The following is a 14,113-nucleotide window of genomic DNA, read 5'->3' on the forward strand; positions in this document are numbered from 1 at the left end:
CTGCGCCGCCTGCTGTATTATAACCTGGGGCGCTATCCTGAGGCCTCCGTTTGCCGGTTACATGAGCCTTCCTGGAGCAGTGGTAGTAAAAAATCCTATCTATCGTCGCGACGAAAAAAGCGATCCGCGATTCGTAAAACGCCAGTCAGAACCTTGCCCCTTCAGACACAGCCATCACCAAATGGGGCGTCCGTGCCCACTGCCTCACCGCGCGAGCAGGCAGCGGCGGCGAGGCTCGATCGCACCCCGCAATGCCGGCACATAGAATAAAGAACGAGACAAACGCATACAACACGCGCTAAAAAACCTCCTCCGTTGTGCCTAGGTAGAATCATACATATTCAAAAAGCAAAATACCCCAGATTTACTTTCTCACGCCTATGCTCACGCCCGCTTTTACTAGCGCCTGCGCACAAACGGCTGGCGATCCCTAAAATACACGTCAAAGAACCTGCCATCAGGGTTGCCAGATCTTTAAAACAAAAGTGGTCAAAAAATTCCGAAACGTAGGCAAAAATTCCGCGATGATATTTTTTTAAAATAATTATGTTGCATAGAGTTTCTAAATAAACATACTAATATGAAACTCTATGACATGTTGAAACCATAGAGTTTCCTAGGAAACTCTATGGTTGTAACCACCCCCTGAACAAAAGATGTCGCCAACTGCGGCAAAAGCTTTAATTGTTAGCCAGAAATGTAGCCACGGTGCGACAAACGAACATTTGCCCATTTTTAATGCGAAAATAAAGAAGGAAAGGAGAAAAAGACTCATAGTTTTCTGCTGCGCTGATGAAAAACAAATATGACAGAAGAAAGCAGCAACTCTACATTAACTATATGCCACAGTAGGGTGGCTAGAATCATAGAGTTTCCTACAAGAATTACTCTCTATGGCTAGAATGGCCACCCATAGACTTTATGACCCATAGAGTTTCCTACAGTAATTTTTGTAGGAAACTCGGAAACTCTATGTGGCCACCCAGCTATAGAGTTTCCTTCCTCCGTGGTTTCTTTCATAGAGTTTTTCACTATGGTTTCTTTACTCTATGCAGCCGCCGATGGTGATGTCGCTGTCTATTTGAACCAGAAGTTATTATTTCGTACAATAAGCAGTCGTAATTGCCGAATTATAATATAGCTAGAATGAAACGTATTTGAAAAGTTCTTAGAACTTAATTCAACGCATAAACTGTAAAATTTTAGCGTGATTTTATTATATTTTTAAAAATATAACTTACTAAAATAAAATGACACACAAACAGGGTAGATGCTGCAGATAAATTTTAACTGCATGATAAAACAAGGTTTTATTCCAAATCTACAAAAATCTAATTTGTTAAAAATTTAGTAAGCCTAGTTAGTCCTCGCAATGCGCCATCCCACTGCGCTGCGGACCTTTTCCCTCGAAGAAGGCTTAAGGAACATGGCGTTGTGAATCTCGGCGTGCGTCGCGCCGAATGAATTGAAATCCGTGATTAATTAAAAACTGCTTGCTTTCCGGGTTAATTTACGAATCAAGGACGAACAGGCACTGCTTAGGACGTCGAAACCTTCATCGACTAAAACACAGGTGAGTATTGTAGGCCTAAATTTAGGCCAAAGCATATGTAAGCCTAAAAGATGTTTTTCCGACCGCCGTTGTAGAGTCGCCATTTTGCTAGTTGACTAGCGCAGCCAGGCAGTGCTTGTGCCCGTGCCGTTGCCGACAACCGTGACGATTTTGAGATCCCTTTAATGATTGGAACTCCTGCGTGAAATGTTTTAGGGCAGACGTGCGTCAATTCAGCTGTAGTGGAACTGGTAACCAGCGGTGCCCGCTCGACTGACGTTCTGCATGCTTGCCTTGCAGTCGATACGCCGCCGCTGCTTCTCAGCAGCAACTTCTCCTGAGGAAAACGAAATACATAAAGCGAAAATAAATCGGAGAGAGTGCGTTTGGTCGATGGGTATATGTCGTTGCCTTTTAGCGATAAAAAAAAACAGGGGGGGGGGGCATGAAAAATTGTAATAATGGTGAGGGAGGGAAGCTTGTCTGTAACATTGTCTGTAGGATTGTTTCGCAACTTTTCTTCCGGTTTTTTTTTTTCTTTTTTTTCTTCGTGGCGGCGTCACAGATTACTCGTGGTTTACTGTTGGTGACTGCGCTGGCGCTTGTTTTCTGTTCGCTCGCTGCCTCGCTGGCGCTCGCTCGCGCAGGGCCGGCTGGCGGCATTTTTGCGCCCCGCGTGCACGATGCGTTTCGCAGTGCGCCTCGCACTCACTCGTCGTCGCAGTCGAAGCAATGCGCGCGGCAAGGGCGTTTGCCCAGTCGGCTCCATAATGTTTTGGACAAGGTTTGTTCCTTAGCGAGTGCCGTGTTCGAGGGGAATGCCGGCGAGCACGTTGGGCCGTCGTCGCGTGTTCTCGGCGTCGTGGCGCCGGGAGTGGAAGAACCGTGGCGGTTGGTTCCTGCACGTTTTTTTTATTATTATTATTTATTTACGTGCTTGCCTCGCGAGCTTCTAGAGCCGATGCAGATGCTGAACATTATTTTTTTCGCTATATATGAAGATAAAAGAAACTTCGCTGTCCCTGTAAGGGAGCGCCTCTTTGTGTGCTGTCAGCCGGCGTTAAGCGAAATTAAGAGTGCCTTTATCTGATGTGTTCCGCGCGGCCTGCTCACAGCGGTAGAAAGTTTCGATGAATAATTGCACCTGCATGTGACCACGCTTTCATGTCGATCTGGTTATGACTCGCAAGTTACGAGTGTCGCTTGTTTCCAAGATCACCGTTAACTTCGTAGCCGGGGAAGCGCGTTGCAGCACGATATGCCGTCGTTGATTGGCGTTCGCGCTGGTTCTGTCGACACGGTGAAATCCTGGCGGGCGCATTGGGGCGGAATGCAACAACGCGCTCGCCTAAGTACGTGCACTGAGCGCACGTTAAAGAAGCCGAGGTTGTCAACATTAATACTCCCGCCACCGATCGTGGTTTTGACACGTGCACAGTGGCGTAGCAACGGGGAGGGGGGGGGGGGGGGTTGTCATATACGTCTGAAGACACCCCTCTTTCCGCCGGCTACACCGGGGGGGGGGGGGGGAGGTGACAGAAGACCTATAAGCCCCGGGTGCCACACGACCTAGCCACGCCGCTGCACGTGAAAGATTTTAAATTGGACAAGTAGAATAGACTGGTGGCTATCTTTATTTAGGCGTCATGAAAATTCATTAATGTTGGGAAGGATGCATACGTGTAACTTGGTGATTAAACTATGCTACCTTGATGACTCATCATACGTTGCCATTTCAGTGCACTGGTTAATGTTTGTGTGAAGGGATGCCATAACGAGTTTTGATGCTGTCCCAGTGCATGGAAGCCTAAAGCAGCCTGACTGACGTTTGCCAAGATGATGGAGGCAGCGACCCACTTCGTGGAAGTGGTGCCCGAGGACATGCAGACCCTGGGCACCGAGGAGGAGATGCTGCCTCCTGTGTCGGCGTCGGTTGTCTCATCATCCTCTATTATCAATATGAACACCCTTATCTACTCACAGGTGACTACAGGTCTTCACTAGTTCTGGGCTCACTTCAGTGGCAAAACATGATTATTTTGCAGGGAATTGTTGCTTTTCAGCGGTGACTTCAACTTGGTCGTAGTGTTATTCAAGCACATGCCAATGATCGCTATTGCGAAATATCGGCACGTTGTGGTGAGTTTCAAAATTGAAGGGGGTGAAAAAGAAGCTCATACTTGTTGCTCGTAACAATGGACACCATATCAGCATTGAAATGTATGCAACACCATTGCAGTGAGGTCACATATTTGTCATGTTTGTCTCTGTGATCTCGTTGGTAAAATGCAAAGCCCTGCTAGAGCACACACACGGGCACTTCACCAGTCATGCTTGCAACCATGATGCACCGCATTTATGGAAGGTAGGTCAACTCTTGATTGCACTGGAGCTCTTATAGGTTCAGTTAATTTTTAGTTATGCTCAGCCATATATTTTCTGGCCCGCAACCATTTAATGTGCTGCAGACATGATCACAATATTTTTATCAAACTATCGTGGCATGTGCCGCAATGCCTGTGACTGTCTTGTTTTGCACAGGCTGAACACAATGGTAATACTACACGACTGGTTGCTATGATGGCATTTGTGCAGACAAAGTGTGAAACGTGAGCTTGCATGGCCAATGGTGAAGAAAGATAGTTAACACAACAGTCTTAGTATATTGTTCATGTGCATTGGTGGGAATGCTGCACCAATCTGCGCCGTCTGTAAGTTGTCGCTCCACTCTGCACCAGGACGTAGTTTCAGTGGGGTGAAAATTGGGAAGCTACCACACAATACAATGCAAACTGTGGCGCATTTATAGCCACATTCTTTCAGGGCGTTTCAGCCAACGAGACTGCTGTCGCGACTACAATGAGTTGGGTGGCCATGCTGGCTTTGCAACGGCACGATCAATGCAGTAGTTTTGCACCATTGCACATGATGCGCAATGGTGCTCTGTCCATCGTAGTTATTCGTGTCGCTTGCTTGCAGCTGTATTAGATGCACCACATTACTTTTCTTAAAGAAAATTTGAGGTGTTCAATTTAGCATCGGACATTATAACCACATGCACAGTGATTGGCTATTAGATTGCAGTTCATGCTCTTTGTGAGCCATGTTTTTGGCATTATGTGTGCCTTTGGTAAAGCTTGCGGAAAAAACGTTAAATGTGAACGAGCAAGTGGGCCTAGCCCTGGATGCTTCGTCCTGCACATCAGTGGTGTAATGGAGAACATGATGTGCTCGCACAGCTGATTATCATTCATGAAACATAAATTGGGCAGCTTCGGCAGCTTTTGGCTCAGTCATGCCGCACTGCACTTTTTCTGACAGCTGAAACGCAGAGGTGAAGGTCGAGGTAAGACAGGAAGACGGGAAACAAAATAATCAGCTCGGGAACTGACTCAGATAAGTTTTCAGAAAGGCACAGTGTCAGTCGCAGGCAGTAGTGCCGAAGAAGGTTCCAGTATCCATTGCATGTGGGGGATGGGGAGCAGGCGGTGAAGTAGCACCTCCATAATGGCACACCTGCTGATTAGGGAAACTGCATTGCTTACAGATTAGCCTGCCTTAGCACCGCTCACAGGTGATTTACTGGGTGCACCAGGTGGGTTTTGGCAAAGTCAGCCACGACATGCACTCACGGCATGTCTCTTGACAAGTGAATAATGGAGGCGTAAGGGCAATGCCCACACAGGTTGTAGGCTGCAAACTCGGTATGTGTTAGCACTTTAGAAGGTGGCACACGCTAGACACAAATAAAATCTGACAGTAGTGCATTTCTGTTGAAAAGCTGCCAGAGCGAAGTTCTGAATCACAAAAGAAATTGGAACTCGATTTGCGTACAATGCAAACTGATCGACAACCAGCAAAGGTTCTGAAGCCAGCACACTCAACATGGGCCGCTTTGGCCCGTTATATTTTGTGAATAAAGCAAAAAAGCAAACATATTGCACCCATGTTTTGCCCGACATAAGTGGACATCCATCCAGAAATTTTTCAGAAATTGGAACCAGAGCTTTCCTTATTTTATTTCTCAAAAGTGAGCTTTTCTTTAGAAAGGCTTGTTTATTTAACTGTTTTTCTTCGCTTGCGTTTCACCTAGGAAAATAATATTTTGTATAAATGCTGCAAAGAGAATGTCCTGTTTGACTATTTTTTTTCAAGTTTCTTTGTGAAATGGAAAACTTGCCAAGATGCATCAAAGTTAGAAAATTTTTCTGATTTGGGCTATGTTTGAAACATTACTCTCTTCTTTTTTGTTTTGTTTGTGGACAGCATAAAAAAGTGCATGGAACTAATTCACTGTGAAGCGTATTAAAATGAGCAGAAAGGTTTTTTGACATAACGCTTTTAGTTTGCATTTAATTCGGCCATGAAATCAGAAAACATTGTGGTAAGCAATAGGAGGACACTCGCGCCGGGACCTTCAAATATTTTTTTTTGCTAACATGTATACAACTTCGCTCAAATTTAACATTAGGGAGTATCATAATTGTTGGTGAATTATTTTTTTATGGTACCCGTTTTTTAGTGCAATGGAAAGCGTACTGGTTTGAGTGTCCAATCATAGAATGGTGAAGCGGAAAATGCTGTGTAACACATTTATCAGAATTTTCCAATCAGCATTGAGGATGCAGTCGTGCTCAAGAAACATGCTGGAAAGTTATAAGTGAGCACGATAGCGATTATGTGCCGGCATTGATGGGAAACAGACAAGAAGTATGGCTTTATCTGTAAGAAAGTGATATTTTGTTTATCAAGCCGATGTTCCTGCAATTCATGTTCTACGAAGTGTGAATTAGTTTTACAATAATATATAGTGTCCGAATCTACGCCCCAGTGACGGCTTGCTCCAAGTAACACTAACTGATCTCGAAGGCCATGTTTTTGTTGGGTGCATGCGCCAGGCTTCTTTTTTAGCCAAGCCAAGTTAAGTGGTAGGATATTCCACTACTGCTATAGGGTGTCCAAAACCTGATGTTTGTGACTGCATCCGCCACATTCAGCTAGCAAAAGCATAACCTTTAACATCCACATTTAAAACCCAGAGGGTGCCACCCTATAGGCATGAAATTGGGCACCACCTATTATTGCAGTGCTGACACCCATTCACAGCACAATTCGTTGATGGCATTTTGCATCTCACAGAGACCACGGAACTCTGGGTACTAACTCGCTAACTTACACATGTACAGCAGTTCTGCCCACTCTGCTGCTCCACTTGTTACCACGAAGGCAGTGTGGCTCATTCGTGTGCACTTTTTTTTGCTTTGTAATACGTGTCAGATAAAGCGCTAAAGCCTGATAATATATATGAACTGCAGTTTTAAGTAATAAGTATGCTGTACTTAATAACAGCCGACTTACGTACAATAATCTTGTATACCCCAGCTGAAGTGCCAGGACTTCACTGTCAGGCCACACCACTTACTGGTTCTTGTGATTTTCTTCCCGCCAAATTAAAATTATAATTCCTACTTAAATCGAACAACACGCTGGATTCTACCACCATAAATCATGGTCATTTCATTTCCATCAGTGCACAACACATCCTGGTCAGTTGTCGGGTCACTTTACGCATTTTTGAATACGGGGGTTAGTATGCTGACCTTGCATAAAAGGCACTGCAAAGCAGCTACGACTGTCTTTTAAAAATTTGGTCAATCTCATCAACTCTGTGTTGACCAACATGTAACACAGCAAACAGCTCTCTTGTAAGGACACTGTGATAAACCAAGCATATTCTTTTTTTTTCTTTGTGTTCATTGACTGAGTAGACGATGCCACCAAAGATGCTAAGAGTAGCAAGCACACACATGTGGTGGCACTGGGCATCTGTGAAATTTCCTGTGATGTTAGTGTCAGTTGATTGCGAGGTTTTCATCAGACCATGGCATGAACACTGGGTGCCACATTGCTGCTTTTAGTGCTTCACTTAAACTGATGGCACACTTGGAGAAGTCTCGCTTCCAATTCCAGTAGTGATGCCGTTTCTCTAATGTTTTCTTTTCTCATTTTTCTTTTTTGCTACCATTGTCTGGACAACCCATTGATGGCCAGTTTTGAGATGAAACATAAATGTTCTGGAGTGCCCAGAGCTGCTTGGCGAATACAGCTCTTGGCTCCAAAGTGAGGCATCGTAATGAGATGACCATAGCACACCATTGTGGGCTTGTTTGAAGCTCGTTACTGACTGGTTGGATGAAAGACAAGCCTTTAACAGACGCCATGACTCTGAGCATTCTGGTGTAAAATGTTCGGTCCTATATGGTCGCATCTCTGAACCTCGCACAAGTTATTTTATTTCTGCTATCAGAAAGGCTCAAAGATTGAGTGTTTCTGACTGTACAGATATTTTTCACATTGAGACAAAATTGCTTTTGAAAAGGCTGGTTATCATTTCCGTCAGTGCTTGGTGATTGTCAAAGTAATGGAAAGAAATTAAGCTTCATTTTATTTTACCTTAGCAGATGACTGTGAATATTGGCATGGTGCATAATTGATACTTAATAAAAATAGTTCGCTGTTGTTTGGCTTATCTTATTGGTATAGTCAATATATTGATCTGCTGAGCATGCCATTCTATCAAGATAATGGAGTGTGTGGTTCCAGGAGAAAAATATTTTAAATGGAGCATTAAATTAGCACAGTTTTCATTTGCCCAGTTCCTAAAAGTTGAATCCCAATTGCATTCTAGGGTCCCGATGGGATTATCATGGAGGGTGATGAAATAGGACCTGATATCGTGGGTGAGATCGTGACTGATGACAGCCCCGACATGAAAGTGCTGCCCACCAACCAAGTTATTCACATGGACTTGGCCCGAGAAAAGCACCAGGTGAGCGGTCCACTGTGCATGGCTGTACATAACTGTGGTCAAGTTGCAACACTAGACCCGTAGCTGAGAGAACATCAGCAAAAATGATTTGATCAGCAGGTGCATGGTGCTCTATACTCGCGGACAACTTTTCTTGTCTATGAAGCAAAGACTACGGAAACTAAGCGCGCCTCTTTCATCGCTGCTGGAAGTAGTCCTGCAGTTTTCTTCACATTTTTGTACATGAGAAATAGAAAACAATATTCTTTTTGTTTTTTACAGCACCTAGTTTGAAACGATACGCAACATTCACCAGTCAGCTATTGGCATTTTATTTATTTTTAGTTAGCTTGTTCGAGTTTTTGCACACCCGAAACCATCGCACGTTTTGCACATTCATCAAGTGCGAAATGGCGTCCGTGTCTTCTGGTGAGTGTTTGTCGCTTGCTGTACCACCAATCAACTCCCTGAGAGGCCGTTGACTAACTTCAGCAACAAAATAGTGTTGAAGCACACACACAAAAAAAGTGTTTGCAGTGTCTGCGCAGAACCAAGCCACATTGCAACCTTTGGCATGTACCAAAGAGTGAGCGAGCGAGCTGCGTCAGCTCTACCGACGCCAGTGGCGCTTGCACGTCCATGTCCTAACTGATGCCATACGGTTGCTTCAGAGCTCCAACGGAGGCTCTAAGGTGCGCTGTTCAGAACTTTGTAAATATTGGATGAGAATAAACATTGATTCACGGCTAGTTAATTGTATCTGCCTTCACTAAAGAAGTCAGTTGTGTGAGGTTGGTGAAACCGAAACCGGTGCCGAGCGTGCCAGGACTACATTGCGTACCAGCATCGTGAATGACAAATCTGTGCATTTCCGTATCTGCAGCTTGGAGTAAAAACACTCGGAATGTATAGAAAACTCCAGACTCAGACCTTTCCGCACTTGGGACTGTGGCACGCAAAGTGGCCAACCGTGTATACCGGTCAATGTACCTGGTGTGGGGGGCTGCCGTCTGTTCCCCACATTATGTGGAAATGTACATATAGGCCACCAAACATAAACTCGCCCATGATACTGACCTCACTCAGGGAGCCCGTCCTCGCTCAAGCTGACTTGGAGGCCCAGAAGGGCCTTTTAGACCAGGCTGAGCCTACAGCAATGGCCACTGGGGTCCTGGACTAGGGACCCACCCTTCCCCCTGCCTTATCTTTCCTAAGTATTAAATAAAGCTTTTCAATCAATCAATCCACCCCCGTAGCTTTCACTTCATAGCCAAGAAAAGTTGTCCGCGAGTACAGTCTAGCCCGGTTATAACGAAGTAGGCGGGAATCGGAAATCACTTTGCTATATCCGCTATTTCGTAATATGTGGACTATGAAAAAAAAATGCAAACATGGGCATACCGATTTATTGCCGCTGAAAGAAGTGGTCCAGCGTCCCCTGAACACGTTTCGCGAGTGCGGACTTCAGGATTGCGGCTTCCATACCATCGAACTGCGAACCAAAGATCTGGTCGAACTCCGGACTCTCGAGGTACATCCATAGTGTGTCAACAGCTGCGATGGCCGCTGCGGAGGTGACCGGCTTAGGGGCACAACTAGCATCGTCACATTCGCTGTCGGAGGCGCTGTCCGCCAAGGTCTCTTCCATGACACTCCCGGCAACTTCAGTCGTCCTCGGTGGCAACAAGGTCTTCGTCGGCGAAAACGAAGTCCACGTGGCTTAGACCCGCATGCACAAGGTTCAAGTCGCTAGCGGAATCCCAAAGCTGCTCCAAGCAGGCCGTTGCGGCGGCAGCATCAGCAGTTGCAGCGACGTCAATCGCGGTAGCTTCGTCTCCAGCAGGCGGGGCCCCCTCCGCGCTGCTGCTTCGGGAGAAGCCGGCTTTCTCGAAGCAGTGGGCGATGGTCAGGTGCTTCACATCCCTCCAGCCGGCCACGTTGTCCACAGTGTGAACATCAATCAGGAGGCGCTCGATCACTTGGTGCCGGTAGTGGACCTTAAAGTTGGCAATAACCCCCTGGTCCATGGGCTGCAGCTTGGCGGTAGTGTTTGGACGCAGGAACAAAACCTCTACAGCGCTCAAGTGTGCGTTGACGTGATGCGCACGTGAAGCAACATCAGCACCTTGCACTTCTTTCGGACCATCTCCTTGTCGAAGTCGGCGAGCCACTTGCCAAAAATGTCTCGCGTCATCCATGCCTTCTTATTGTTCACATACGTCACTGGCATAGACAGCACCTTGGCGAAACCGCGTGGTTTCTTGGCCTTTCCAATGACCAACAGGTCTTGCTTGTCCGAACCATCCATGTTCGCTCAGATTAGCACGGTGACACGGTTTTTGCTGTCTTTTCCTCTCACGCACTTGTCTGTCTTGGCCGCGAGAGTGTTCGATGGCAGCAGTTGGAACAATAGTGCAGTTTCATCTGCATTGTAGATGTCCTTGTCGGAATACGCAAGGATACGATCGCGGTGCTTGGCCATTCACTGCTGGAGCGATCCCTGGTCAACGGACGTGGCCTCCCCGACAATGTTTTTACATGTGATGTTGTGCCTGTCCTTGAATCTCTGGAGCCACTCATTTTCTGGCTGGAAGTCTTCGTGGCCGAGAGCGAAGCCCAAGTCCTTGGCCTTCGCCAGAATGATGGGTCCACTGAGCGGGATGTTCTTCGATCGCGCGTCCACGAACCACTTGTAAAGTGCAGCTGTCGTAAGTGGTGCATTGGATCCTCTTTCGGTCCCTGCTGCCAACGTCGGCGTCGAGAACGGCGTCGATCTTGCTACCGTTCTTGATTATGGTTGAAAGCGTGGACTGTGCAGTGTCAAACTTCCGTGCGATAGCACTCTTCTTGACGTTTCGACGCACTTGGTCCAAAATGGCGCGCTTCGTCTTCAAATACAGCACCTTTCTCTTCCCCGTCGAAGTGCTGGGGCTCGCGAGGCTCGACATTGCATAGAAATGAAGTCAGTTTCGAGAAAGGGGACAGCTAAGTAGGTCCACTGAGGCGAAGCGGTCACGAAATATAAAAAGAAGCAGAACAAGACAGGAAACCGTGATGGCTTCAATGCGGGCAGAAAACAAGTGACAATGGCGTCACGCGCGATCTCAGTAGCGTTTGCCGTGCTCCCAACCTGGAACAGTGCGACACTGCGTTCAGTTGTCCGTTCACCAGCTAGATCAAGTCGAATAACTCTGTCTTAATAAACAGCATACAACGACCAGCGAAAACTATGAAAATGAGCCGCGCTTCCAACATGCACAATGCTGCCGTGCTTTCTCCCTGCCTTGCGCACCGCGGCACCGGCATAAAACAATGCGCGCGCTGCCACACCTCCTGCAGACTGCAGTCCAGCCGTGGCGCCGACTGCCCGGGAGAAACAGAGAACCGAGATTGGCCAAGACGGCCGCTCTCCGCGACGTCATCAAAAAAAAAAAAAAAAAAAAATCGTCTCTTCTCTTTTACATTCTTCCCCTGCACGGCGTGCTCTACCGCTCTACGCCGTGACGTCGTTCAAGGACGGCGCAACACTAGACTGGCGTGCCATGCAATGCAGTGAAGCAACCTTTCGCTCTGCGGGAGAGCAGACGACGCCACGGAAGGACGCCGTCAGCCGAATCTTGCTCTTATTCTCGCTGAAAAAATCGCCTCAAGGACGCAAAAATGTGTTGATTGACAGATTATTTTTCGGTTGGTATTAAATCTCTTCGTTATATCCGCTGACGTGCTCTTATTTACTTCGTTAAAAGCGGACCCAAAATTTATTGAAAATGCAAAAATGGGAATGGGAAATTGAAATCCTTCATTATAACTGCTATTTCACTATAAGTGGCTTCGTTATAACCGGGCTAGACTGTATAGCTCTCCCTTCAGTCCTTCAGAAAGGGTGCCCACGATTGCATTGGCACATCATGCCACTCAGTCTCAGACGCTAGCATCAGCACAGTTTTATCATGCTCCGCAACCACATGTCACAACTACAGTCAACAACAGACTTTTCGAACATTCCTGATAATTGGGTAGTCCTCGCACCACCGCCACATAATGAAACCTCGTTAAATTGCAGTCGGCCGGAGCTCGGAAAAAGTACGTATTAAACGGTAGTACTGCATAACTGAAATATTGTGAGAGAGTGTGATGAAAAGGCAAAATACATGCAGTATTTATTCACTTTGCACAACAAAAGTCTGTTACAGTAAAAGCTCGTTAATTCACACTCAATTCGAAATTTCGGATGATTCGAATTAGTTGCCGCGGTCCATCCCACAATGTATTGAAAGCAATATGTAACACATCCCGCTAATTCACACTGAAATTCGCACCGCCACCGATAATTCGAACTCCGCATCACCGTGGATGGGGAGAGTGCTAGTGCGCGGGAGCATGCAGCTAGGCGTCGCCGCGCGGGTCGCGCAGCTTCGCTTTTTTGATCAGCGGCAAGGACGATAACACCCTCGCCGCGCGCCATGTTCTTTGCGTACGAGCGTGCGAGGGTGAGCCGGCGCACGCAGCTCAATGTCGCGTGCGCGAGAGGGGATGGTGGGGTGGAGCGCGCCCTCTCTTGTCGCGCGCGAGGCAGGGGGGTGAGACGAGGGAGGGACCGGGGGACAATCTTCGGCGGCTGAGGCGGCTGCTGCTTACGGTGCGGCCATGCGGCCGCCGCATCTTGAAAGTGATCTGCGACGTGGCCAAAGTGCGCGCCCGCGTGGGCCTCGTCTTCAAAGCGATCTGCGATGATTGCAGAGTGCGCGTATTGCCGGTAGCTTCATATGCGATGTGCTTTCTAGGTTTCGTTCGCGTTAAAGCGAGGGCTGTACGAACGTCAATTCGCTCGGTGCTACTGCTGCGTGCCCTCACTCCAGCGTTTTTCAGCGAGTTTCCGCGGTCATCGAGCGAGATGCGTTCATGCTCACCTGTGCGCGCGTGACACAGTGCTTGTTAATTTAGTTAGTAAGCAAATGCTTACAAGTTTATACGGCCGATAAAACTATTATCCTTACTTCGTATAGCTATCTACTAATTTTCTATCGCAATCGATGCTTCGCTTTTCGCGCGAGACGGAGACTTTTTTTTTCTCCGCCCCAGTCAGCGCGACAAACGCGCGGATGGAGCAAGAGCCATCTCGACGTCGGGCGCGTCGGACCACGCTGGCCGCGTCTGGTTACGTTGGCTGCGCCAGAGCTTCGAAGTATAGATGTTGTTCACGCCAACGTGACGTAGCGTGTGCGCGCGTGCTCACGCCACGTCAGACTATATACGCGCCTTAACCGAGCGATTTTTTTCTCTGACTTTCATTAGTTCGAATTTTGTATAATTCGAATTTTCATAGCATCCCCGCGGAATTCGAATTAACGAGCTTTTACTGTATTTTCATTTGATGCCATGGTGTAGCCTAGCCCTTGTTAAACCGCAGTCGGCCAGAGCTTGGAAAAAGTATGTACTGAACGGTAGTACTGCTTAACCGAAATATCAGGAGAGAGTGTGATGAAAAGGCAAAAACATGCAGTATTTATCCACTTTGCACGACAAAAGTCTGTTATTTTCGTCCGATGCCGTGGTGGCCTAGCAGCGACTACAGTGGTCTCAAACTCAAGCTGCAAGCCAGCTTTTCCGCCCAGCCCTCTTCTCGGCAAACAATCGCATAAGGCTGGCGTAACGCACAGCTTCTGCCACTGTTGGGCGTGAATCGCCTGTGCTGTTGCTTTCAGTGTTGTCTTCATCACTATCGTTAGGTCACACTTTAGCAATAACAAGAG

At 47.1% G+C, this 14,113-nt stretch overlaps 1 protein-coding gene across 3 annotated transcripts in view; it reads left to right on the plus strand.

Annotated features, from left to right (window-relative positions):
- Nucleotides 1–1,388: 1,388 nt before the first annotated feature.
- LOC126535919 (uncharacterized) overlaps nucleotides 1,389–14,113 on the plus strand; it is a 33,702-nt gene continuing 20,977 nt past the window's right edge. Inside the window, exons 1-3 of one of the 3 annotated variants that reach the window (XM_050182776.3) lie at nucleotides 1,389–1,573; nucleotides 3,349–3,535; nucleotides 8,241–8,381. In XM_050182776.3, coding sequence (XP_050038733.1) covers nucleotides 3,389–3,535; nucleotides 8,241–8,381 — 288 coding nt within the window. In that variant the 5' untranslated portion in view covers nucleotides 1,389–1,573; nucleotides 3,349–3,388. Of the gene's footprint in view, nucleotides 1,574–1,987; nucleotides 2,454–3,348; nucleotides 3,536–8,240; nucleotides 8,382–14,113 lie in introns of those variants that run through there. The other 2 variants (XM_055073339.2, XM_050182777.3) reach the window with 2 other exon arrangements.

This window comes from Dermacentor andersoni, chromosome 4 (assembly GCF_023375885.2).
Source record: "Dermacentor andersoni chromosome 4, qqDerAnde1_hic_scaffold, whole genome shotgun sequence".
NCBI lineage: Eukaryota > Metazoa > Arthropoda > Arachnida > Ixodida > Ixodidae > Dermacentor > Dermacentor andersoni.